The sequence below is a fragment of the Tachyglossus aculeatus genome, assembly GCF_015852505.1.
Source record: "Tachyglossus aculeatus isolate mTacAcu1 chromosome 12 unlocalized genomic scaffold, mTacAcu1.pri SUPER_6_unloc_1, whole genome shotgun sequence".
In the NCBI taxonomy this organism is placed as follows: Eukaryota; Metazoa; Chordata; class Mammalia; order Monotremata; family Tachyglossidae; genus Tachyglossus; species Tachyglossus aculeatus.
The window spans coordinates 1,411,975-1,437,006 of record NW_024044828.1 but is presented as its reverse complement, the minus strand read 5'-3'; the positions used below and the strand labels follow the sequence as shown (position 1 = coordinate 1,437,006).

General features: G+C 46.0%; 1 protein-coding gene and 1 non-coding gene across 2 annotated transcripts in view; both read left to right on the top strand.

Annotated features, from left to right (window-relative positions):
• The window catches only part of SLC26A4 (solute carrier family 26 member 4), a 107,757-nt gene extending 88,202 nt beyond the window's left edge, over nucleotides 1-19,555 (top strand). The window contains exons 19-26 of the mRNA XM_038740900.1: nucleotides 1,672-1,741; nucleotides 3,489-3,581; nucleotides 3,704-3,799; nucleotides 7,190-7,420; nucleotides 9,619-9,673; nucleotides 12,269-12,411; nucleotides 16,091-16,174; nucleotides 17,552-19,555. Of these exons, the coding sequence (XP_038596828.1) occupies nucleotides 1,672-1,741; nucleotides 3,489-3,581; nucleotides 3,704-3,799; nucleotides 7,190-7,420; nucleotides 9,619-9,673; nucleotides 12,269-12,411; nucleotides 16,091-16,174; nucleotides 17,552-17,575 (796 nt within the window). The 3' untranslated portion in view covers nucleotides 17,576-19,555. The remainder of the gene's footprint in view (nucleotides 1-1,671; nucleotides 1,742-3,488; nucleotides 3,582-3,703; nucleotides 3,800-7,189; nucleotides 7,421-9,618; nucleotides 9,674-12,268; nucleotides 12,412-16,090; nucleotides 16,175-17,551) is intronic.
• LOC119921176 lies at nucleotides 4,528-4,665 on the top strand. The gene has a single exon (XR_005448482.1). It is a non-coding gene; the product is annotated as a small nucleolar RNA SNORA7 (small nucleolar RNA).
• Nucleotides 19,556-25,032: the final 5,477 nt, after the last annotated feature.

Genomic DNA, 25,032 nt, shown 5'->3' with positions numbered 1-25,032 from the left:
CTCGTGGGCATAGGTGAGGGGTTAGGATGAGAAAAGCAGGCCTAGTGAACAGAGCACAAGTCCTGGGGGTCATTTTAGACTGTGAGCCCACTGTTGGGTAGGGACCGTCTCTATATGTTGCCAATTTGTACTTCCCAAGCGCTTAGTCCAGTGCTCTGCACATAGTAAGCGCTCAATAAATACGATTGATGATAAGGACTTGGATTCTATTCCCAACTAAACCACTTATCCGCTGTGTGTCCTTGGGAAAGTCACTTAACTTCTGTGCCTCAGTTACTTCATGCTCACTGTGGACAAGGAATGTGTCCATTTACACGTTAAAGTAATAATAATAATAATAATAATAATGGCATTTAATAATAATAATGACATTTGTTAAGTGCTTACTATGTGCGAAGCACTATTCTAAGCGCTGGGGGGATACAAGGTGATCAGGTTGTCCCTCGTGGGGCTCACAGTCTTCATCCCCATTTTAGAGATGAGGGAACTGAGGCTCAGAGAAGTTAAGTGACTTGCCCAAGGTCACACAGCTGACAAGTGGCGGAGCTGGGATTCGAACCCATGACCTCTGGCTCCCAAGCCCGGGCTCTTCCCACTGCGCCACGCTGCTTCTCTATAAGCGCTTACTATGTGCAAAGCACTGCTCTAAGCGCTGGGGAGGTTACAAGGAGATCAGGTTGCCCCACGGCGGGGGGGGTCTCACAGTCTTAATCCCCATTTTACAGACGAGGGAACTGGGGCACAGAGAAGTGAAGTGACTCGCCCAAAGTCACACAGCTGACAATTGGCGGAGCGGGGATTCGAACCCATGACCCTTGACTCCAAAGCCCGGGCTGTTTCCACTGAGCCACGCTGCTTCTCTATAAAGTACACATCGGCAACATGTAGAAAACACAGAGAAGCAGCGTGGCTCAGTGGAAGGAGCCCGGGCTTTGGAGTCAGAGGTCACGGGTTCAAATCCCGGCTCCACCCGTTGTCAGCAGTGTGACTTTGGGCAAGTCACTTGTCTGTGCCTCAGTTCCCTCATCTGTAAAATGGGGGTGAAGACTGTGAGCCCCACGTGGGACAACCCGATCACCCTGTAACCTCCTCAGCGCTTAGAACAGTGCTTTGCACATAGTAAGTGCTTAATAAATGCCATTATTCTCGAGGGCAGGGATCAATATATATAATACTGATTGACAGAGCTGACCATCATCATCATCATCATCAATCGTATTTATTGAGCGCTTACTATGTGCAGAGCACTGTACTAAGCGCTTGGGAAGTACAAATTGGCAACAGATAGAGACAGTCCCTACCCAACAGTGGGCTCACAGTCTAAAAGGGGGAGACAGAGAACAAAACCAAACATACTAACAAAATAAAATAAATAGAATAGATATGTACAAACAAAATAAATAAATAAATAAATAGAGTAAAAAATATGTACAAACATATATACATATATACAGGTGACCATATATACATATTTACAGACCATCTCAGCTCTTGGGCAACTTAGCCGCAACCCCCAACCTGAGGGACGTTTAGGCCAGGAACGGAATCAAGGAAATGGTTCTCGGCCAGGAGGGTCGGGCCCTAAACTCCAGAAAGATTTCCTTTCCTAGAACCGTTACTTTTTCCCCGCCCGTGACTGGAGTTATTTTGACTGTAGTGTTTTTCTGTCAGTCCATCTTGGAACGACCTGGGAAACGTACCTGGAACGGACATCTACAAAAGCATCAAGGATTACAAAAACGTAAGTGTCGAAATGATTTCGGATTTTGAAGCTTCATTCTGGCTTGGAGATGGGAAACGGAAGTCTGGAGGCGGGACAGACTGAGTCTGAGAGGCCATTTGGCATCTTCTCTGGGCTTGCTGTGAGACAATAATATGATAAAATACGCTAAGCATTGAACCGCCATTGTACAGATGAGGAAACTGAGGCACAGAGAAGTTAAGTGGTTTAGTGCAATAAGCAAGTGGCAGGGCCTAGGTTAGAAAGCTCTGATTCCGGTACTGGGCTCTCTCCTTGGCTACCATGTTCCTAGATTCAGGAGGAGTCCATAAAAGCGACCCTGGGTTGATTGCCTGATGTTTTAGAGAATGTAGGTGTCCCTTGGGAGAGGGTAGTCTGGGAAGCAGGGCATTTTACAGTTGCACGTTGTGGGCAGGGAATGTGTAGATTCAGGAGGAGTCCATTAAAGCGACCCTGGGTTGATTGCCTGATGTTTTAGAGCATGTAGGTGTCCCTTGGGAGAGGGTAGTCTGGGAAGCAGGGCATTTTACAGTCGCACGTTGTGGGCAGGGAATGTGTCTGTTATATTGTTTGTACTCTCCAAGTGCTTAGTACAGTGCTCCGCGCATAGGAAGCGCTCAATAATAGGTATGATTGATTGTTTAATTGATTCAATGTACCCTAGGTGCCGTCAGACTTAATGGGAGGGAGCAAAGGAGTTGTCCTGTGTCTCAGGGCTTAGAACAGTGCTCAGCACATAGTATGTGCTTAACAAATACCATTATAATTATAAGCGCTGGGGTGGATACGGGGTTGTCCCACGTGGGGCTCACGGTCTTAATCCCCGTTTTACAGATGAGGCACAGAGAAGTTAAGCACCTTGCCCAAGGTCACACAACAGATAAGTGGTGGAGCCGGGATTAGAACCCACATCCTCTGACTCCCAAGTCCGTACTCCTTCCACTAAGCCACGCTGCTGCTGCTTCTTTTTATTATTCCCAAGGGAGATTGCAGCTCCCCACAATGTGGGGCAGAAAGTAGAATCTGACATTCATCATCATCATCAATCGTATTTATTGAGCGCTTACTATGTGCAGAGCACTGTACTAAGCGCTTGGGAAGTACAAATTGGCAACATATAGAGACAGTCCCTACCCAACAGTGGGCTCACAGTCTAAAAGGCTCACATTCATGCAGATCAAGCGCTTAGTACGGTGCTCTGCACACAGTAAGCGCTCAATAAATACGACTGAATGAATCTAACACCCACAGGGTTTAAATTAGAGTCCCTCGCTTCTCCTCCACCTCCACTCCTTCCACCTGTGTGAAATGGTGCTCTTCTTCTGCAGACCCTTCAGTTGCATCCCCTTCCTCTTCTCCCCCTCATCCTCTCCCTTCTCATCCCTCTTTCTCCGTCCTCCTCCTTTTCCTCCCCCTGCTCCAGGTTTGCAATCACTCTGTGCTAGTTCTTGAGCACTTTGTGCGGAGCACTGTTTGAGAGAGTATGATATAATAGAGAGTACGATACAGGAGAGTTGGTAGACACAATTCCTGTCCGGCGGGCAAAGGGAATGGAAAACTATTTTGAGGGTTTGGGTTTCTTCTTGAGCGCGACTTTATGGAGGAGATCCAGGAAATGGTCCAGTTGATTCCACACGGTGAGTGTGGAATGCCACCATCATGCCCTGGAGGCAATGGAAAACTAGCCCACCCTGGGGCTAACAGCTTCTTTTACTGAAATTGCTCACGCGTGACTCTCTTCTTCCAGGTGGCTGAGCCCCAAGGAGTGAAGATCCTTCAGTTTTCCAGCCCGATTTTTTACGGCAACGTGGACGGGTTTAAAAAATGTCTCAAAAACACAGTAAGTAATTTGGCAGTTTGCGTCTGGGAAGAGGTGATTCAACTGGCTCCGCTTCTGCCCCTCGCTCCCAACCCACTCGTCAGCCGTGAGAAAAGCCGGTAACTTGGTTTTTCTTCCTGAAGGTGGGATTTGATGCTGTGAGAGTGTATAATAAGAGGCTCAAAGCACTGAGGAAGATTCAGAAACTCATCAAGAAGGGACAGTTAAGAGCAACAAAGGTGATTTTTTTCCTTCGCTTTTTCCTCTCGCTCTTCCACTCTCTTGGGATTCGGGAACCAAGGGGAGGTGAAGGATCCATAGGCGTGTAGGAGGCAAATGAAATTAATTCATTACGGACCACCTGGGCTGGTTGGCCCAAGCCTTGGGAGTTCCGAGAGAACCTGGAGAGATTTATAGTCTTCGGCTTACAGTAAAAAATATATTTCCTGGAAGGTATCGGGACTATATATATATGTATATATGTATATATGTTTGTACATATTTTTTACTCTATTTATTTATTTATTTATTTTATTTGTACATATCTATTCTATTTATTTTATTTTGTTAGTATGTTTGGTTTTGTTCTCTGTCTCCCCCTTTTAGACTGTGAGCCCACTGTTGGGTAGGGACCGTCTCTATATGTTGCCAATTTGTACTTCCCAAGCGCTTAGTACAGTGCTCTGCACATAGTAAGCGCTCAATAAATACGACTGATGATGATGATGATGATGATGATGACAATCGACTAGAAAGATGATAGTGTATTTCAGCACAAGAAAGTTATTTAAATGCAAAATCAATCAATCAACGATCCTGATTGAGCGCTTGCTGTTGGACTGTGCTAAGCACTTGGGAAACTACAATACAATAAAGTCAGTACAATAAATACAATAAAGTAGATACAATCCCTGCCCTCCAGGAGCTTCAAGGCTTTCTCTTGTTTTCTTTTATCTAGTACAAAACTCCCCTCTCAGGGTCACAACTGGAGAGTTTCCAGTACTCTACCAGTCTTGACTATGGGAGGGAGAGTCAAGCAGAGGTATATCCCTTCCTTTCCTAGCTTGGGCAGTGGCTAGCGAGCGGAAGGCAATCTGCTACAAGTCAAAACTCGTCTGTGCTGGGCATAGGGTGGAGAGTGGAAACTCACATTTACTGCATGGAAGGAGGCAATGGTAAAGCACTTACATATTTTTACAAGAAAACTCTACGGATCCACTTCCAGAACGATTGCGGGTGGAGGTGGGGCGTTCTGGGAAAGACCTATCTGTGGCTTCGCTATGGGTCGGCGACCACTCGACAGCATAAGACAAGACAAATACAAAACTGCTTTGTGATGCTGTCTTCTGGGGTTTTCCTGGTGTTACTCTTTTTGTACCCACCCGATTCTTTTTTAAAAAATTAAGATTAAACTCCCCAAATCCCACATTGTTGCCTTCAGTGTCTGAGCCAGGAGTCTAACTCCGCGGCAAGACTCTTCAGCCGTCTTAAGGCAGGCACGTCTACCATGCCTCTTTCCCTCCCCTAAGGCCCCTGAATAATACGTTCAATTGTTAATAGGGGTGTTTTGCTGGATGCATAATGTTGAATTTCAGGGTCTTTAGCCATGACACCCCCCCCCCCCCCACCCAGCCCCACTCACCCTACACACACACAGACTCTCTCTCTCTCACTTGAGGCTCTTAAAAAAATTAAGAAGATAATATAATGCGACTTTTTAAAATTTAAAGTAAAAAAATCAGTAAAAAGTAAAGTAAAAAAGTAAAAAAATCAGATCTTACAAAATAAAATCTGATCATCATAATAATAATGATGATGGCATTTATTAAGCGCTTACTATGTGCAAAGCACTGTTCTGAGCGCTGGGGAAGTTACAAGGTGATCAGGTTGTCCCACTCGGGGCTCACAGTCTTAATCCCCATTTTGCAGATGAGGTAACTGAGGCACAGAGAAGTTAAGTGACTTGCCCAAAGTCACACAGCTGACACTTGGTGGAGCCGGGATTTGAACCCATGACCTGTGACTCCAAAGCCCGTGCTCTTTCCACTGAGCCACGCTGCTTCTCTCATGTCATGTAATGCTTTTTTAAAAAATGGAAAAGTCCTTGCCTATGTCCATAATAATAATAATAATAATAATGGCATTTGTTAAGCGCTTACTATGTGCAAAGCCCTGTTCTAAGCACTGGGGAGGATACAAGGTGATCAGGTTGTCCCACTGGGGCTCACAGTCTTAATCCCCATGTTACAGATGAGGTGACCGAGGCACAGAGAGGTTAAGTGACTTGCCCAAAGTCACACAGCTGACAGTTGGCGGAGCCAGGATTTGAACCCATGACCTCTGACTCCAAAGCCCGGGCTCTTTCCACTGAGCCACGCTGCTTCTCATAGGGTCTCCATGAATTTGAATCAAAAAAATAATTAATGCCTCTAGCCTTTCATTTCCTGAGTAGCTTTTTGAATGCCATCACTTCTGTTCATACTTTCCTGACTGGGAGAAAATACCTTCAGCTTGTGGGGAAGAGGTAAAAGACAGAGGAACACGTGTATGTGTGTGCATACACACACACGCTCAGTCATTCACTCAATCACACAAAGCCGAGACCAAAAGCTCCGACAAAAATGTCTCCCGTAACCAAATGCTCAGGATTGGATGCAAATATGAGCCCCAAATGAGGTTAGTCAGTGGTGAAATTTGCTAATCAGGATAGTTGTCAGAGCCCCAGGGAGGACCCAAACCACACTATCTACCCAACCGTGGAGCCTGATTTGGGGCCAGAGGGGATTTCCGGGAACAGTCACAAAAATATCCACTTGCTACGCGGATGGAACACAGGCCTGGGGGTCAGAAGGACCTGGGTTCTAATCCTGGCTCCGCCACCTGTCTGCTGTGCGACCTTGGACAAGTCACTTAACCTCACTTCATCTGAAAAATGGGGATTTTTTTTTACGATGGCATTTATTAAGCGCTTACTATGCGCAGAGCACCGTTCTAAGCACCGGATTAGGAGTGTGAGCCCCATGTGACACAGGGACTGCGTCCAACCTGATTAACTTGTATCTACCCCAGTGCTTAGTAAAGTGCTTGGCACATAGTAAGCGCTTAACTAGTCTTGCCTTATGCTGTTGAGTCGTTTCCAACCCACAGCAACTCCAGGCAAACGTTTGCTCCAGGATGCCTGACCTCCATCTGCAATCGTTCCGGTAGTTTTCTTGTAAAAATCCTGAAGGGATTTACCATTGCCTCCTTCCGCGTAGTAAATTTGAGTCTCCGCTCTCGACTATCCCATGGTACTGCCGTCCAGCACGGGTGAGTTTTGACTTGTAGCAGATGGCCTTCCACTCTCTAGTCAATGTCCAAACTAGGAATGGGATGGGTAGGCCTCTGCTTGACTCCAGGACTGGTAAAATCCTGGAAACTTTCCAGGTGCGATCCTGAGAAGGTAGCTGAACTAGTACCAGGATTATTATTATTACGTGCCGCCTCTACCGTCGTCCAAGAAAGAAAGGGAGGGCTCTTCTCTTCAGGCTCATAGCGAACGGGCTTTAAATGACTAAAAATGAAGTGTTGAAAGCAGTTCTAAAGTATACCTGCAATGTGACTGACTTGGCTTTGTTGGTGACCATCAGAATGGCATCATCAGTGACGCCGGATTGGCTAACGAAGGATTTGAGCCCGACGAGGATCCAGAAGATCCCGAAGACCTGGAGGTTCCAACGAAGGAAATAGAGATTCAGGTGGATTGGAACTCAGAGCTGCCCGTCAAAGTGAACGTTCCCAAAGTGCCCATCCACAGCGTCATCTTGGATTTCGGATCGGTCTCCTTCTTGGATATTGTGGCTGTGAGGTCGCTAAGAATGGTATGGTTTGATAATACCCGCGGGGAAAAAAGTCCAGCCTGAGGTAGCCTTCCGTCTCCAGTTAATCCTGAAAATACTGAAATGTGAGCAAGTTGGCTGGACCATTTGGCTGGACTCACGTGCGAGCATTCAAGCATAATTCTCTGGGTTTCTCTGTGTTGCAAATCTCTTCTCTCAACGGGCTCCCCAGCCTTCATTTCCTTCATTTCTTCCAGCACTCTAGCTAAGCAAGCCTGTTCCTATCCCCTGCCCAGCATCTCTTCCTACATTCACATGCCAAACGCCGCTTCTTTCTCACTAACCCAGATCCTTTCCCTTCTTTAGAGACTCTAAAACCTCTCCTCCTTCAAGAAGCCTTCCTAGACGTGAGCTGCCTGGCTTCTATTTTTGCAGTCTCTTCAGCCACCCCAAAGGCTGGGTCTCCATCTCTGTATTTACTAGACCTCCTCAACTAGGGTACTTTGTAACTCCCCAGAATTCAGCTTCCTGCACTGTGGCTCACTTCTGTGGAAGGACCATCCAGCGTATGGAGGTGAAGGAGCGGGCTGGCTGGGAATTTTGGGACTGGTCGACGTTGGTTGCTTTTTCTTGGAAAGCTGAGATTGCTCTTGCCACTCACCTTTCACTCTGCCATCCTTTGTGGACTTTTCTCTAGTCGCTGGCTCGATTCTAAGCTAGACTAGCCGAGCCGTGCCTCGTGGGCACAGTGTTTGGTCTAAATTTAAGAAGTCGGGGTGGGGAGTTCTGGAGATTTTTGATGAAAAAAATCAAGTTCAGAAATCAAGTTCATCTAAAAACCTTGGTAAAGTCCCTTGTTTAGAGGTTGTTCCTAATGAGGGGAATGCTCAACTGTTGCTTTTATTGTTTTCCCTGTTAAAGCAGACAGGCCCGAAAAATGGCTTTCTAGTCAGTAAAAGTATATTCTGAATAGATGTAGAAATTTACAATGTCGTAACATTGGTGGCGTGCCGGCTGCTACAGAAAGGAGGTTCTAGATTGCTCAACTAGAGTGACGATGGTGCAGTTGTCTGTCAAGAACGGTGGAAAAAGTTGGGGTCATGAGAATGCTTAGTACAGTTGCCTCCAGTGCTTAGTACAGTGCCTGGCACACAGGGAACGCTTAATACCACAGTTATTATTATTGTTACCTCAGGATCAAGGAAACTGCCTGAAGGAATTATTGTGATAATAGCCCGCAGCGCTTAGAACAGTGTTTTGCACATAGTAAGCGCTTAATAAATGCCATTATTATTATTATTATGACTGGATATTAGCACAGAGACATACACATTTGCCGTTCAGTGAGTTCTGCTAGAATGTGGGTTGTCACTACGCACACTGGAGAAGACATTTTTGGGGAATCAGAAAACGCTCTTCCAACCATGTGCTTGAAGCTGGATACTAACGTAATCTGATGCTCAAAGAAATGGTTGTGGGCAGGCACGCGTTGTAAATCAAGAGATTATTCCCTAACGTGAGTTTTCCTTAAAGATAATTTATCAAGGACGTAATCCCAGCCTTACTGTGCAGCTGACTGCAGGTACAGTTATGTACTGTCCTGTAGTGAAGTTTCAAATTTAACTTCTTCAGTGTGAATGAGTGTCGGTCTTTGTGTGGGAGTGAGCTGATTGAGACAACTTCACCTGTCTCTGGCTTTATTGGAAAGGGTGATCGTCATCATGATCGATGGTATTTATCGAGTGCTTACCATGTGCAGAGCACTGTACTAATCTGCTTGGAAAAGTACAATACCACAGTGTTGGTAGACAACTTCCCTGCCAACAACGAGCCTACAGTCTAGAGGATGAAAACTCATTGCCCCCGGAACTTCTGAGATCTCCAGAATTTCCTCAAAAGTCCAAGTGCTTGTGGTAGTTTTGTACCTGCTCTTGATTTAGAGAGGGAACACGGTCCGACTGGAAGATTTTCAGCAGATTCCACATTCTCTGGCTCAGTAACTTGTTTAGTTTTACTCCTGAGCACTTAAAGCACGGAGAATGAAAATGACAGATCAAAGCCTGGACTAAGAGACGCTGATATCACCATTTCTCTGTGAACTCTGAATTGCCAAGGGAACAGAACAACACCTAGAATCTCAGGGCCCAGATTCTAAACGCACGTAATCATTTCCAGGGTTGAGACTCATTTTCGCCAGTGTGCTCTCACAGTTCTTACTCCATTTCTTTTTTTCTTTTCAGATAGTAAAAGAGTTTCAAAGAATTGATGTGAGTGTATATTTTGCATCACTTCAAGGTAAGCATAATATAAATGGATGGATTGAGAGTGAGAGAGGGATGAGGGAAATTGAGTCTTGTTCTACATTTACATCCAATTCATCATCTTTGTTATCAGCAGCATGTATTGCCCCTATTGCGCACAGAGGTTCTCCAGAGGGTAGAAATAACAGAAATATAATATAACGCTCCTGCTCTCACAGAACTTACAGTCTACCAGGAAAGTTGGAAGAGACTTGAATTGCCAGAGGTACAGTAGATATAAGAGAGGGATAAAGAGACAAAGGATAAAAACAAATTGAAGCAAAACATAAATAGTTGAATAGATAACAACCATGAGTCCTAAAGAGGCTGATGGCATAGCATGACTAGAAATGTGGATATTACTTGGGAAATGTCTTGCATAAGAGGTGACCTGATTATCTCGTGTGAGCCACAGTGTTTAGTATAATTCTGGTCACATAGTAAGCCCTCTACAAATATTATGGTAGTTGAATGTTGTTATTATTTGAGACTTTCAAGGCTTTGAAGGTGGAGAGAGTGGTGGTCTGTCGTATAAGAAGGGGACGGGGGGAGTTCCAAACCAGAGACAGGATGGGGGAAAGGGGTCACCGGTGAGAAAGACAATCAAAGTGCAGTTAAATGTGTGGGCTGGGTTGTAATGGGAAATCACAGGTAAATCAATAAATAGATGATTTATTCCACATATTCATTCATTTGCCCTTTTCTGCCATTACTAGTGCTTTCCCTTTTGTTCCCACTGGTTGTAGATTTCCTATATCTGCCCTTTCTCCCCACTAGATTGTAAACTCCTTGAAGACAATTACCACGTCTTCTACTTTTTAAGCTTCCGAGCACCTAAGACACACTTTAGGCAGTCATTACCTGCTGCTGCTGCTGCTAGAGGTGACAAAGATCAGAAGTTCTCTTTTGGGACGCTCCTAAATTTTCAAAGTCATTCTGGAGACCGTCCCAAGGACAGTTAGATATCCTCAGCCTCGAAAACACGAAGGTTGATGAGATGCTCCTCAAGTCTGTAAATCAGGGCTGAGAGGAAAAATAAACGTTTCTACCGAGAACAAGGGCCACAACCACCGGCCACCTTCAGCCCCTAGTGCCCCCATTTTTGGGGGGGTAGAGGGGACGAGCCTGAATTTGGGATTTGGGAAGGGGGGCTATACTGCCGTAGGGTAATGGTGATGAATGAAGGATGATAGGATACTGAAGAAGTGGGATTGCAGCTGCTGGTTTTCCCTTTCTTCCCTTCCTTTCCCACTTCCCTTCCATTTTCCTATCCTTGCTCTTGCTCTGAAGAACTCTCATGGCACAATAACTGCATCACATGGTGAGCAGGGAACAAGTCTACCAACTTTGTATATTACTCTCCCAAGCACTTAGCACACAGTAAGCGCTCAATAAATACCACTGATGATGATGATGTCAGCTGCCCCGTGAGGGGGCCATAAATTGTATGGCTCCAACCGTTAGAAGGTTTCATTCGCTTGGTTCTTCTTTAGTCGAGGGTTTCTCGATGGGGGAAATAGCTTGGTTCGTTCTACAGCGCTCATACCAACAGAGGGACAGATATTTACATAAATAATGTGACTTACAACAATTCCGTATGGTATTACTGCTTAATACAGTGCTTGACACGTAGTAAGCACTCAACGAATACCGTCCAGAATTGTTGCAATTCTGGAGACACAGGCTAATCGGGTCAGACACAGTCCCTGTCCCAAATGGGATTCGCATTCTAAATAGGCGGGAGAATAGGTATGGAGCCCCATCTTAGGAGTCGGAGGTCGTGGGTTCTAATCCCGGCTCCACCACTAATCAGCTGTGTGACTTTGGGCAAGTCACTTCACTTCTCCGTGCCTCGGTGACCTCCTCTGTAAAATGGGGATTAAGACTGTGAGCCCCACGTGGGACAACCTGATGGCCTGGTGTGTACCCCAGCTCTTAGAACAGTGCTTGGCACGTAGTAGGTGCTTAAACACCATCATCATCATCTTCGTCATCATTTTGGAGTTGAGGAAACTGAGGCCCAGTGAAGTTAAGTGACAAGGTCACACAGCTGCAAGTGGCAGAGCCAGGATTAGAACCCAGGTCCTCTGATTCCATTCTGCTTCCCAATTTCAACATCATGCTAACGTGTTTCGGGGAAAGCGCTGTAAGATCTTAAAAGCAAGCAGAATGTACCCTGCTGAAACTGGAGTTGATGTCGGTGGGTAAAGCTACACTGATGGTTACTGTTACTACTAGTAATAAAAATGGCATTAGTTATGCTTTTACTTGGCGCAAAGCAATGTACTAAATGCTGGGACTCCATACCGAAACTAGTCCAGACCGCTGCCGGGTTATCTTTAGAAGAACCCCCTAAAAATGCTTAAAACTTCAAAAACTTTAGATACTGGTTATTGATTGGAAAATAGTCTTTTTTCGCATCTAATTGAAACAAATGGATCTGAATTCATAGAATGACCTTGCCTGGGAACAGAAGCTGTTTATTTTCTGAGGACTGTGTGAAATTCAGAGGGAGATTAATGCTGCTTATTTTTCCTCCCCGATTCCAACTTCTGCAATCTTCTACTTGATGGCTGGATTTCTTTTCAAGACAATGTAATAACGAAATTGGAGCAGTGTGCCTTCTTCGAAGATATCGGAAAGGACATGTGCTTTCTAACAGTCCACGATGTCATGCTGTATATTCAGAATCGTCTTATGTGCAAAGCAGTTCAAGATTCCATCTTCGAAAAGGTAGAGATTGATTCCTACCATGAGCCTTCCCTTAAATGTTCTATTTCTGCTCAAAAAACCCTCTCTGTGAAAGATCGCACATATTTGCGTGTGATACCACTGACTGTATTTTCGGCTGTAATTCTTTTTTAGAAAAAGCGGGGAGTAATAGATTTGCTTATTATATTTTGTATGGTATTTGTTAAGCACTGAGCGCCGAGAATTGTTCTAAATGTTAGCGTTAGATACCAGGTCAGACATGGTCCCTGTCCAACACGGGGCTTGAAGTCTAGGTAGGAGGGGGGACAGGTATTGAATCCCCATTTTGCAGTTAAGGAAACAGATATAGCCAAGTCTAATGACTTACCCAAGGTCACGCAGCAGACACGTGGCGGAGCCGGGATTAGAACACAGGTCCTGAGGCTCCCAGGCCTGCACTTTCTCCACTAGGCCGCCCTGCTTCTCTGTATAGACCCTTATAAAGCTATATAAAGTAGTCGTACTAAGCCCTCGCCAAAGACTGCAGCGTGGCTCAGTGGAAAGAGCCCGGGCTTTGGAGTCAGAGGTCATGAGTTCAAATCCCGGCTCCGCCAACTGCCAGCTGTGTGACTTTGGGCAAGTCACTTAACTTCTCTGGGCCTCAGTTACCTCATCCGTAAAATGGGGATTAAAACTGTGAGCCCCACGTGGGCAACCTGATCACCTTGTATCCCCCCCCAGAGCTTAGAACAGTGTTTTGCCCATAGTAAGCGCTTAACAAATGGTATCATCATTATTATTATTATTAACACTCAAATCTTCTTAGCCCTGGTCCCTGTAGGAGAATCGACTCGGTTTCTGCAAAGACTCACTTTCTGTTTAAATGCAAAGTCGAACTTGGGCCAGGGCGTCGTGGGAGAGGAGTGGGGGAAAGGAAAGCTCAGTACAGTGCTTCGCACACAGTGAGCGCTTAATAAATCCGATTGAATGAGCACTGAGGGGTGGGGGTTGGAGGGGCAGGGTGGAAATAAGGGGAGAGGGAGAAGAAGGGAGCTAAGGCAGGGAACGGAATCGAGAGGAGGGAGGAGCTGGAGGAAGAGAAGAGGAAAACGAAGGAGGGGGAAAGGGAGAGGAGGGCGCAGGTACTCGCCATCGCTGTCACAGACATTCTGGCCCTCACCGGCCTCCGGGACGCCAGGAGGAATCGGCATCCATCGGCCCTCCCCTCCGCGGCTCCTAGGTCTGTCCTTACAGCCTGGGCGATTCTCCCAGGGATGCAGGGGGGGACAGCCTCAGCACCCCGGTTCCGGTTTAAAGCACACAGGGCTGCAGATTGTACAGCGTACGCTTTGGCCTTTTCACAATCAGCAGCAATGGAGTTAAAAGTGCTGATAAAACCCCAAACCGGTCCCAAGGCCGTGAACCTCTGGCTCCCGCCGCGTCCTCAGAGAGGCCCGGGCAGGCAATCTAGGCAGGCCAGGACGGATGGCTCGTCCTCCTCGGGCTCTCACCCCAACCCTAAGGCCCCAAAAGGACCAGTGCCGCTCCAGTGGGCAGAACAAACCGGGTTCACCTGCCGGCCCTGGCCATAAAACTCCGAGGGCTTGGCCATTGTCTGGTCATTTCCAAGCAGAGCAGATCTGGGGTTGCCAATGGGCTTCGGTCTCGGTGAGCCCAATACCATCGAGTTGATAGACTTGTTCCCTGCCCTCAATGATCTGATAAACTAGAGCAGCCTGATGAGCCAGGGGATGCCCAGGAAACCCCAGTTGACTCCTAGGCAACACCATAGCCAATCAGAGGACCTTTCTATAGGCGTAGAGGTGGGATTTGATGTCCCAGCTCAAAGGCATCATTTTTCAGCTGTTACACCTTTCCAGCTGGAAAAAGGGACTTTCTCGGGACCACTTGAATGGTTGCCAATCAATTCAGCTGGATGCACTCCCTATCTTCCATTTCACTTGACTCTTGGCTGCCACTGTAGACGTGCGCTATTCCCACGTCAATTAGACGGAACCAAACTTGTATCCGTGGAGCCTCTTTTGACTCTCTATTACGCCTCCCAAAGCTGGGTGTCCCAACTGGGCCTGTGATCTTTGGAGAGGGATTGCCAACTCTGACGAGACCGAACGGTCTGCCTTCTCCCGTCAGACTGAATATTCGACAGCCCCTTCCCTTCTCCACCGTCAGCAGTTGAGTGTGGCCCAGTGCGAAGAGCGCAGGCCTGGAGTCAAAAGACCTGAGTTCTAATCCTAGCTCTGCCATGTGGCTGCCGCATGACCTTTGTCCAGTCACTGCACTTCTCAGTTTCCTCATCAGAAAATGGTGATTCGGTATCTGTTCTCCCTCCTAAGACGGCGAGTAACGTGCGGGACAGGGACTGGGTCTGACCTAATCAAGCAGTCCTTGACACAATTTAAGTGCTTAATAAATATAAATCAATCCATCAGTGGTATCTACTGAATGCTTACTGGGTGCAGAGCAGTGTATTAACAGCTTGGGAGAGGATGATACAAAGGAGTTGGTAGACTTGATCCCTGCCCTCAAGGAACTTAAAATCTAATGGGAGAAACAGACATTAAAATTGAGGGGGAAGTAACAGAATACAAAAATAAGTTCATTAACGAGGATGGGGAGAGTAGTTTGGACCAAAGTGCATAGGGAGGGAAAAGAGGGTGGGGGAGATGAGAAGTTAGTTTGGGAAGGCTTCCTGGAAAAGATATGGTCCTGGGAATACTTTGAAGATAGGGAGAGTGGTCTGTTGGATGTGAAGAGAGAAGGAATCCAGGCCAGAGGGTGGGGGAGTTGGGAAGTTAGTTTGGGAAGGCTTCCTGGAAAAGATATGGTCCTGGGAATACTTTGAAGATAGGGAGAGTGGTCTGTTGGATGTGAAGAGAGAAGGAATCCAGGCCAGAGGGTGGAGTGAGCAAGTGGTAACAATTAGTATTATCAGCAGATCAGGCCTGGGAGTCAGAAGCCCTGGATTCGAATTCTGACTCCTCCACTTACCTGCTATGTGACCTTGGGGAGGTCACTTAAATTCTTTGCCTCCGTTCCCTCATCTGCAAAACAGGGATTCAATACCTGTTCTCCCTTTTAATTCCTCTAAGCCCCGGGTGGGACTTTTTCATTCAATCGTATTTATTGAGCGCTTACTGGGTGCAGAGCACTGTACTAAGCGCTTGGGAAGTACAAGTTGGCAACATATAGAGACGGTCCCTACCCAACAGCGGGCTCACAGTCTAGACTTGATTATCTATCCCAGTGCTTAGTGAGAAGCAGCATGGTGGAGTGGATACAGCACGACCCTAGGAGTCAGAGGGTCACGGATTCTAATCCCGACTCCGCCACTTGTCTGCCGTGTGGCCTTGGGCCAGTCACTTCACTTCTTCGTGCCTCAATTCCCTCATCTGCAAAATGGGGATTAAGACTGTGAACCCCATGTGGGACAGGGATTGCGTCCAACCCGATTCCCTTGTATCTGCCCCAAGGCTTAGGACAGTGCTTGGCACATAGTAAACGCTTAACAAATACCATCATCATCATTGTTATTACTAGAAGCAACTCCGTGCAGATGAGAAGTCTGGGGACTGGAAAGGCTGAGGACGATTTTAAGGGTTGCTGGGAGACGCTGTGTGTTAGAACAGGCTGCTGAGAAGACTTTTGCAGGTCTACTGATGCAGAAAAGTTTTTACCACAAGTACTCTCTCTTTTTTGTAAGATTTCCCTGATGCAAGAACACAAGGAGCCTCTCGAGTTAATGGAAGCGGCGCAGGCTGAAAATGAACTCGACGTTCAAGATGAGGTAAGAGAAGCCAACGAAGCCATTTATCAAACTGTGCACCCATGGGGAAACTAGGTGGAGATTGAGTAAGGAACTGTGGAGTTTGGTTCTAGTTTGGTTTGGAGAGAGCAGGATGGCCAAGGGGAAACTTTCTGGTGCGTGGAGGCCGGGGAACTGCCTGGTTGTCTGAAGGGAGAGCAATCATGTAATCAATCAATCAATCAATCGTATTTATTGAGCGCTTACTATGTGCAGAGCACTGTACTAAGCGCTTAAGTGAAGCTTCGTGAGTTTGGGGACCAGGGTGAAAAGGGCCCTCAGATATGAAGATGCCTAGCTTTCCAACAGTCGGCCCGCCCAAGATTTCTGGACCGCTTTTCAATTTCTGGTCCTAACTTCCGGGGCTGCCCATGTTTCCCGTATCCTAAAAAAATGACCCACGGATCCCTCCAGTTATCATCCCATCTCTCTCTTACCATTCCTCTCCAAACTCCTCTCCAAACACCGGCTGTCTCAAATTTCTCTCCTCCAATTCTCTCCTTAACCCTGCCCCCCGCCCCTCCCGCACCACTGTCAATCTGGTTTTTCTGTCTCCCTCACTCCACCGAAACCACCCTCTTAAAGGTCACCAGTGATTTCCATCTTGCCAAATACAACAGCCTCTACTCCATCTTGATCCCCCTCAACCTCTCAGCTGCTTCTGACACTACAGACCACCCCCTTCTCTTGGAAACATTATCCAACCTTGGCTTCCCCGACTCCTTCCTCTCCTGGTTTTCCTCTTATCTCTCTGGCTGCTCGTTCTCAGTCTCTTTGGGGGGCTCCTTCTCTGCCTCCCACCCCCTAACTGAGGGGGTCCCTCAGGATTCATTTCTGAGTCCCCTTCTATTCTCCATCGACACGCACTCCCTTGGAGAACTCATTCGTTCCCATGGCTTCAACTATCATTTCTATGCAGATGATACCCAAATCTACGTCTCCAGCCCTGATCTCTCTCCCTCTCTGCAGTCTGGCATTCCCTCCTGCCTTCAAGACATTTCTATTTCGGCATCCTCCAGTCTCCTCAATGCTTAACATATCCAAAAGAGAACTCCTCATCTTCCCACCCAAACCGTCTTCCCCCTGACTTTCCCAATACCACAGACGGCACCAACCAACCTTCCTGTCTCATGAGCCCATAACCTTGATGTTATCCTGGACTCCTCACTACATATTCAACCTACATATTCAGTCCATCACTAAATCCTGTTGGTCCCAACTTCACAACATCGCTAAAATCCATCCAAATGGCTAGCTTTTTTCTAAGAAAGAAGATACCTGATTCTGGTATCATTAGCAAATACTACGCAAACGGGGATCCGGAACCGACCGTGCTGTTTCTTTCTCTCGCCCCCCTAGGCTTTGCGCAGACTCGCGTCCTGAAGAGAGGTATGGAGATCATTACGCCTGGGACTACATGACATTAATGTTATACCGTGCAATCGTTTTCTACGAGGCTGCTTCCTTGGATCGGTCATTTCCTTGTCGGACTGGGGAGATTCGGAGTCGTTTTTCCATTACTGCCTCTGGCCTGCGTCTTTGGAGTCACCGCGGTTGGAAGCAGACAGTCTGGCTGATTTGGACAGGTGGTCTGGCCAGCCGGTAGTATCCTGCTATCCCCCCAGCCCAAAAAGGCCACCTCTGACTATTGTAGAAATTGGCCTACACACCGAATTGTCAAATCCTCGTCAAAGGCCTCGGGCCCGTCTCGAAGTGGCGCTTTTTATCGGCGGTACTTGCTGCGAAGAAAACGGCCATCGTTTTCTTCCCGAGGCTACTGGAAGATTGACTCTACTCGGGCGAAGCCACCCTGGACTCCCAACCCCAACCCGTTCATCCGCGCAACAGGAAGGCCTTTCAAACCGATTTCGGTAACATTTCAAAGGCAGGGTTAGCACTTTTCAGTCAGGCATCTTCATTGGAGAAAAAAACGGAGTCGGATTCCGGAGCAGGTGAAGGCAGTCATTCAAGAACTGGAGAAAATTCCGCTCCTGTATTTGGAAAACGTATTTTTTATCGAGGGGGAAGAGCTGGATAAATCTCAAGCGTCTTGGCACGTTATTTATAGCTTAGATGTTAGACGAGCAAGCGATCGTAAGTCCGACCTACGAGGATATATCGTTTTCAGGCTAGCTGTCTGGTTTGGTTTGGAGTGTGGGTTCATAGAAAAAGCCGTTGCTTTGAGGTGGGAATGGCATAGGCTGCGTTCTAAACCTCAGCAGGAGAATGATTATGTTTGCATTTTAAAAATTCGATCTTAAATGAAAAGTTATGATTTTTATATTCATAGGTTATGAGAGGCAATTTTTACAAACCCTTAAAATCAGGGCTTCTGCGCATGGAATTTAAAACATAGAGCTTTTTGATTGCTGGACATTAGCTGCCTAGAAAATTGACTAATGATTAAGGAGTATCTATTCAAAATATTTGTCAATACTTTCCACACTTTAAATTCTTCTCAGCATGCACCTCTACCCAGGATGGGGAAAAAGTCCAGATTTTCAGATAAACCATCTAATCATTATTCTTTTATTACATGCTAATATTTTCCAAGGGCCAATCAAATTCTAGGTTCTGAAAAGAATTGCTTGTGTTCACTTTAAATCCAACTGTTGGAGACATCATCATCATCATCAATCGTATTTATTGAGCGCTTACTGTGTGCAGAGCACTGTACTAAGTGCTTGAGGGCTGAACAGCATCAAATTAGGGGGGTTTTGTTTAAATTCAGGTTTGCCCCGGATCCTGGATGTAGGAATCTGACTTAACTCGGATTGTGATGTAAACATTCCTTTCGTCCAAAGGTCACACTGGGAATGTTGGGCTTATGTTACTTTTGAATTTTGGGTACAGTCTAACTAGAATATTCACGTTACCTGGCTTTCTTCAGTAGCACATACCAGCCTATTTACTATAAATACATCAAAAAGTCTTTTATGGTAGCCTGGAAGAAAATCGGTCCAATACCTCTGTTCAATAGGGGAAGATATGCACTATTTTTTTATACGAAAGAAGAGACCGGAATCATGTATTTTTACGATCAGTTAGCATCGCAGGATCTTTGATCCTTTCTCGAACAGTCCAGAGTGTAGTTTAGTGTGGCTTATTTTCCAAGGGAGCTCTAGAAATACCATTTCCCTTTTTGCAGATAGGAAATATTATAACACTACCTACATTGTAGGTTTCACCTGAGAGTATTAGATGTATTTTGTGTCAACTGAGTCCTTTTAGGTAACGTTTTTGTATTTAAAAGCAATGAAGAAGAAAATCAAAATCTATCTATGCTGACGAATATTTGCACATTTTTCATAACGTAAAGTTGTCTTTGAAATTACTATCGTGTTCTTTCTGTGAAAAAATAATTAAACACACTTAGTGTGGAAAAGTGCGGCTTTTTCTTTTTGCTTCTCTTTGGTCACTTTCTAGTTGTCCTTCATTTTGTGTTCCTTCACTCTGGCCTAATTCAATCCTTTGAAAAGTTCCTCGCAAGATTTTTCATTTAAAATTCGGAATATCTATCCGTTAGCCCCTCAACTAATTAGGGAAGTCAGAAAGTCTCCTGATTTAATAATCTCTTTTCCTGTCTTCCTTTTGGTAGTCAAAGGTGGAGAGGAAGCTTTTTGTCTACATTTACCCCTTAATCTCTTCAATGTGACTGTTTTAATCATCATCATCATCATCAATCGTATTTATTGAGCGCTTACTATGTGCAGAGCACTGTACTAAGCGCTTGGGAAGTACAAATTGGCAACATATAGAGACAGTCCCATAACTTTTTATGAGTCAAACACTGTTCGAAGCCCTGCGGCACAGTGGAAAGATCATGGGCTTCGGAGTCAGAGGTCGTGGGTTCAAATCCCGGCTCCTCCAAATGCCAGCTGTGTGACTTTGGGCGAGTCACTTCACTTCTCTGGGCCTCTGTGACCTCATCTGTAAAATGGGGATGAAGACTGTGAGCCCCCCGTGGGACAACCTGATCACCTTGTAACCTCCCCGGCGCTTAGGACAGTGCTTTGCACATAGTAAGTGCTTAATAAATGCCATCATTAGTATTAGTCATTAGTATTAGCCCCGGGGTAGTACACATTAATTGAGCCCACTGTTGGGTAGGGACTGTCTCTATATGTTGCCAATTTGTACTTCCCAAGCGCTTAGTACAGTGCTCTGCACATAGTAAGCACTCAATAAATACGATTGATGATGATGATATTAATTAGGTCAGACACAGTCCCTGTCCTGCATGGGGCTCACAGTCTGAAGTAGGAGAGAGAACAGGTATTGAATCTCCATTGAGGAAACTGAGGCACAGAGAAGTGAAGTGATTTGCCCAAGTTCACACACAGCAGACAAGTGGCGGAGCCAGAATTAGAACCCGGGTCTTCTGGCTCCCAGTCTGTGCTCTCCACTAGGCCTCGCTGCTTCTCTTGCCCAAGGTCACAAAGCAGACAATCAATCAATCAATCAATCAATCGTATTTATTGAGTGCTTACTGTGCAAAGAGCACTGTACTAAGCGCTTGGGACGTACAAGTCGGGATTTGAACCCATGACCTCTGACTCCAAAGCCCGGGCTCTTTCCGCTGAGCCACACTGCTTCTGGATCCGCCTCTTGTCTGTTTCATGGCCTTGGGCAGATCATTTCTCTTCTCTGTGCCTCAGTTACCTCATCTGTAAAATGGAGTTAAAGACTATGAACCCTCCGCGGGACAGGGCCTATGTCCAACCTTACCATTTAGAATCAAGAATTACGTCGCCAACTTGTACTTCCCAAGCGCTTAGTACAGTGCTCTGCGCGCAGGAAGCGCTCAATAAATACGACTGAATGAGTGAAAAGGAACAGATCACTTTCTGAAGTCCTAACTGAGGCACAGAGAAATAAAGATTGTCTCTAATCTTTGCGCGACGGTCCCGCTCTTGGTGTAGTGGAAAGAGTGGGAATAGTGGGAAAAGTGGGAGCCGGAGACCTGGGTTCTAATCCTGGGCCTGCCACTTGCCCGCTGTGTGACAGAGGGCAAGTCACTTCACTTCTCTGTGCCTCAGTTCCTTCGACGGCAAAATGGGGATCCAATACCTTCTAACAATAACAATGTTGGCATTTGTTAAGCGCTTACTATGTGCAAAGCACTGTTCTAAGCGCTGGGGGGGGGGATACAAAGTGATCAGGTTGTCCCGTGTGGGGTTCACAGTCTTAATCCCCATTTTACAGATGAGGTAACTGAGGCTCAGAGAAGGTAAGTGACTTGCCCAAGGTCACACAGCAGACATGCGGTGGAGTCAGGACTGGGAGCCCGCTGTCGGGTAGGGACCGTCTCTCTATGTTGCCAACTTGGACTTCCCAAGCGCCTAGTCCAGTGCTCTGCACACAGTGAGCGCTCAATAAATACGATCGAATGAATGACCGAATCCCTATTCTCCCTGCTGCTTTTCATTCATTCAATCACATTTGACGACGATGGTATTTAATCAGGTTGGACACATTCCGGTCCCAGAGAACAGGTATTTAATCCCCATTTTACAGTTGAGATAAATGAGGCACAGAGACGTTAAATGAGTTGGCCAAGGTCATGCACGTAACAATTGGCAGGACTAGGATTAGAACCCAGGACCTCCCAAGCCCCTGCTCTAACCAGTAGACCACACTGCTTCACTTCAGTCGATCAATCAATCAATCGTATTTACAGTCACGCTTACTTATTCCTTGTATAGGTGCCAAGAGTAATCAATCAATCGTATTTATTGAGCGCTTACTGTGTGCAGAGCACTGTACTAAGCGCTTGGGAAGTACAAGTTGGCAACATAGTGAAACAGCATGGCGTAGTGGATACAGCCCAGGCCATGGGTTCTAATCCTGGTTCTGCCACTTGTCTGCTATTCATTCATTCAATCGTATTTATTGAGCGCTTCCTGTGTGCAGAGCACTGGACTAAGCGCTTGGGAAGTACAGGTCTGCTATGTGACATTAGGCAAGTCACTTCTCGACGCCTCAGTTACCTCATCTGCAAAATGGGGATTTGAGACTCCGGGCCAGGGACTGTGTCCAACCCCAACGGAAAGAGCCCGGGCTTGGGAGTCAGAGGTCATGGGTTCAAATCCCGGCTCCGCCCAGTGTCCGCTGTGCGACCTTGGGCAAGTCACTTAGCTTCTCTGGGCCTCAGTTCCCTCATCTGTAAAATGGGGATTAAGACTGTGAGCCCCACGTGGGACAACCCGATCACCTTGTATCCCCCCAGTGCTTAGAACAGTGCTTAGCACATAGTAAGCGCTTAACAAATGCCATCATCATCATCATCTGTAAAATGGGGATTAAGACTGTGATCCCCACGTGGGACAACCTGATCACCTCGTATCCCCTGAGCGCTTAGAACAGTGCTTTGCACATAGTAAGTGCTTAACAAATGCCATTATTATTATTATTATTATTATTATTTGCTTGTATCTACCCCAGCGTTTAGCACATAGTAGCACATAGTAAGTGCTTAACAAATGCCATTATTATTATTATTATTTGCTTGTATCTACCCCAGCGTTTAGCACATAGTAAGGGCTTAAGCAGTGTGGCTCAGTGGAAAGAGCTCAGGCTTTGGAGTCAGAGGTCATGGGTTCAAATCCCGGCTCCACCCACTGTCAGCTGGGTGACTTTGGGCAAGTCACTTCACTTCTCTGGGCCTCAGTTCCCTCATCTGTAAAATGGGGATTAAGACTGTGAGCCCCCCCGTGGGACAACCTGATCACCTTGTAACCTCCCCAGTGCTTAACAAATACCATCGTTATAATTATTAACAAATATTATTATTAGTGTTACCTTGTGTAAAGACACAGGAATGGGTGTCAAGAGAATCAGGTTCTAATCCCAGCTCTGCCACTTACTTGCTGTGTGACCTTGAGCAAGTCGTTTAACTTCTCTGTGCCTCAGTTCCCTCATCTGTAAAATGGGGATTAAGACAGTTAGCCCCATGTGGGACAGGGACGGTGTCCAACTTAAATAGCTTGTATCTATCCCAGTGTCTGGCCCATAGTGAGCATTTAATAAATACCTTTTTTAAAAAAATCCAGGATAGCACCAAGGTTCTGGGCCATAAAAGATATAAGTGCCAGACACTGTACTAAGCGCTGGGGTGGATACAAGCAAATCGGGTTGGACATAGCCCCTGTCCCGCATAGCGTTCATAGTCTTAAACCCCATTTTACAGATGAGGTAACTGAGGCACAGAGAAGAGAAATGATCTGCCCAAGGCCACGAAACAGACAAGAGGTGGATCCAGAAGCAGCGTGGCTCAGCGGAAAGAGCCCGGGCTTTGGAGTCAGAGATCGTGGGTTCCAATCCCGACTTGTACTTCCCAGGCGCTTAGTACAGTGCTCTTCGCACAGTAAGCACTCAATAAATACGATTGATTGATTGATTGTCTGCTTTGTGACCTTGGGCAAGTTGCTTCACTTCTCTGGGCCCGTTTCCTCATCTGTAAAATGGGCATTAATAATAATAATAATAATAATGGCATTTGATAAGCACGTACTATGTACAAAGCACTGTTCTAAGCGCTGGGGAGGTTGCAAGGTGATCAGGTTGTCCCACGGGGGGCTCCCAGTCTTCATCCCCATTTTACAGAGGAGGTCACCGAGGCCCAGAGAAGTGAAGTGACTCGCCCAAAGTCACTCAGCTAAGTGGCGGACTTGGGATTTGAATAACAATGATCATAATAATGGCATTTATTAAGCACTTACTATGTGCAAAGCACAGTTCTAAGTGCTGGGAAGGTTACAAGGTGATAATAAAACTAATAATGATAGCATTTATTAAGCGCTTACTAGGTGCAAAGCACTGTTCTAAGCGCTGGAGAGGTTACAAGGTGATCAGGTTGTCCCATGGGGGGCTCACAGTTTTAATCCCCATTTTCCAGATGAGGGAACTGAGGCCCAGGGAAGTGACTTGCCCACAGGCACCCAGCTGACAGTTGGCAGAGCCAGGATTTGAACCCATGACCTCTGACCCCAAAGCCCGGGCTCTTTCCACTGAGCCACGCTGCTTCTCTACATGTTGCCGACTTGTTCTTCCCAAACAATCAATCGTATTTATTGAGCGCTTACTGTGTGCAGAGCACTGTACTAAGAGCTTGGGAAGTCCAAGTTGGCAACATATAGAGACAGTCCCTACCCAACAGCGGGCTCACAGTCTAGAAAGGGGAGACAGAGAAGAAATCAATCAATCAATCGTATGTATTGAGCGCTTACTGTGTGCAGAGCACTGTACTAAGCACTTGGGAAGTCCAAGTTGGCAACACAGAGAGACAGTCCCTACCCAACAGTGGGCTCACACTCTAGAAGGGGGAGACAGAGAAGAAAACCAAACATATTAAGAAAATAAAATAAATAGAATAGATATGTACAAGTAAAATAAATAAATAAATAGAGTAATAAATACGTACAAACATATATACATGTATACAGTGAAGTAATATGATGTTTCTCCCCTTTTTCTAGATTTACCCTAGGCAATCTCTATAAAAACAGGCTCCACGCAGCTACAACTCATTCTCTGTATTGGGGAAGGGGGTGCACATTAATCAATCAATCAATCAATCGTATTTATTGAGCGCTTACTGTGTGCAGAGCACTGTACTAAGCGCTTGGGAAGTCCAAGCTGGCAACATAGAGAGACAGTCCCTACCCAACAGTGGGCTCACAGTCTAGAAGGGGGAGACAGAGAACAAAACCAAACATATTAAGAAAATAAAATAAATAGAATAGATATGTACAAGTAAAATAAATAAATAGAGTAATAAATACATACAAACATATATACATGTATACAGTGAAGCAATATGATGTTTCTCCCCTTTTTCT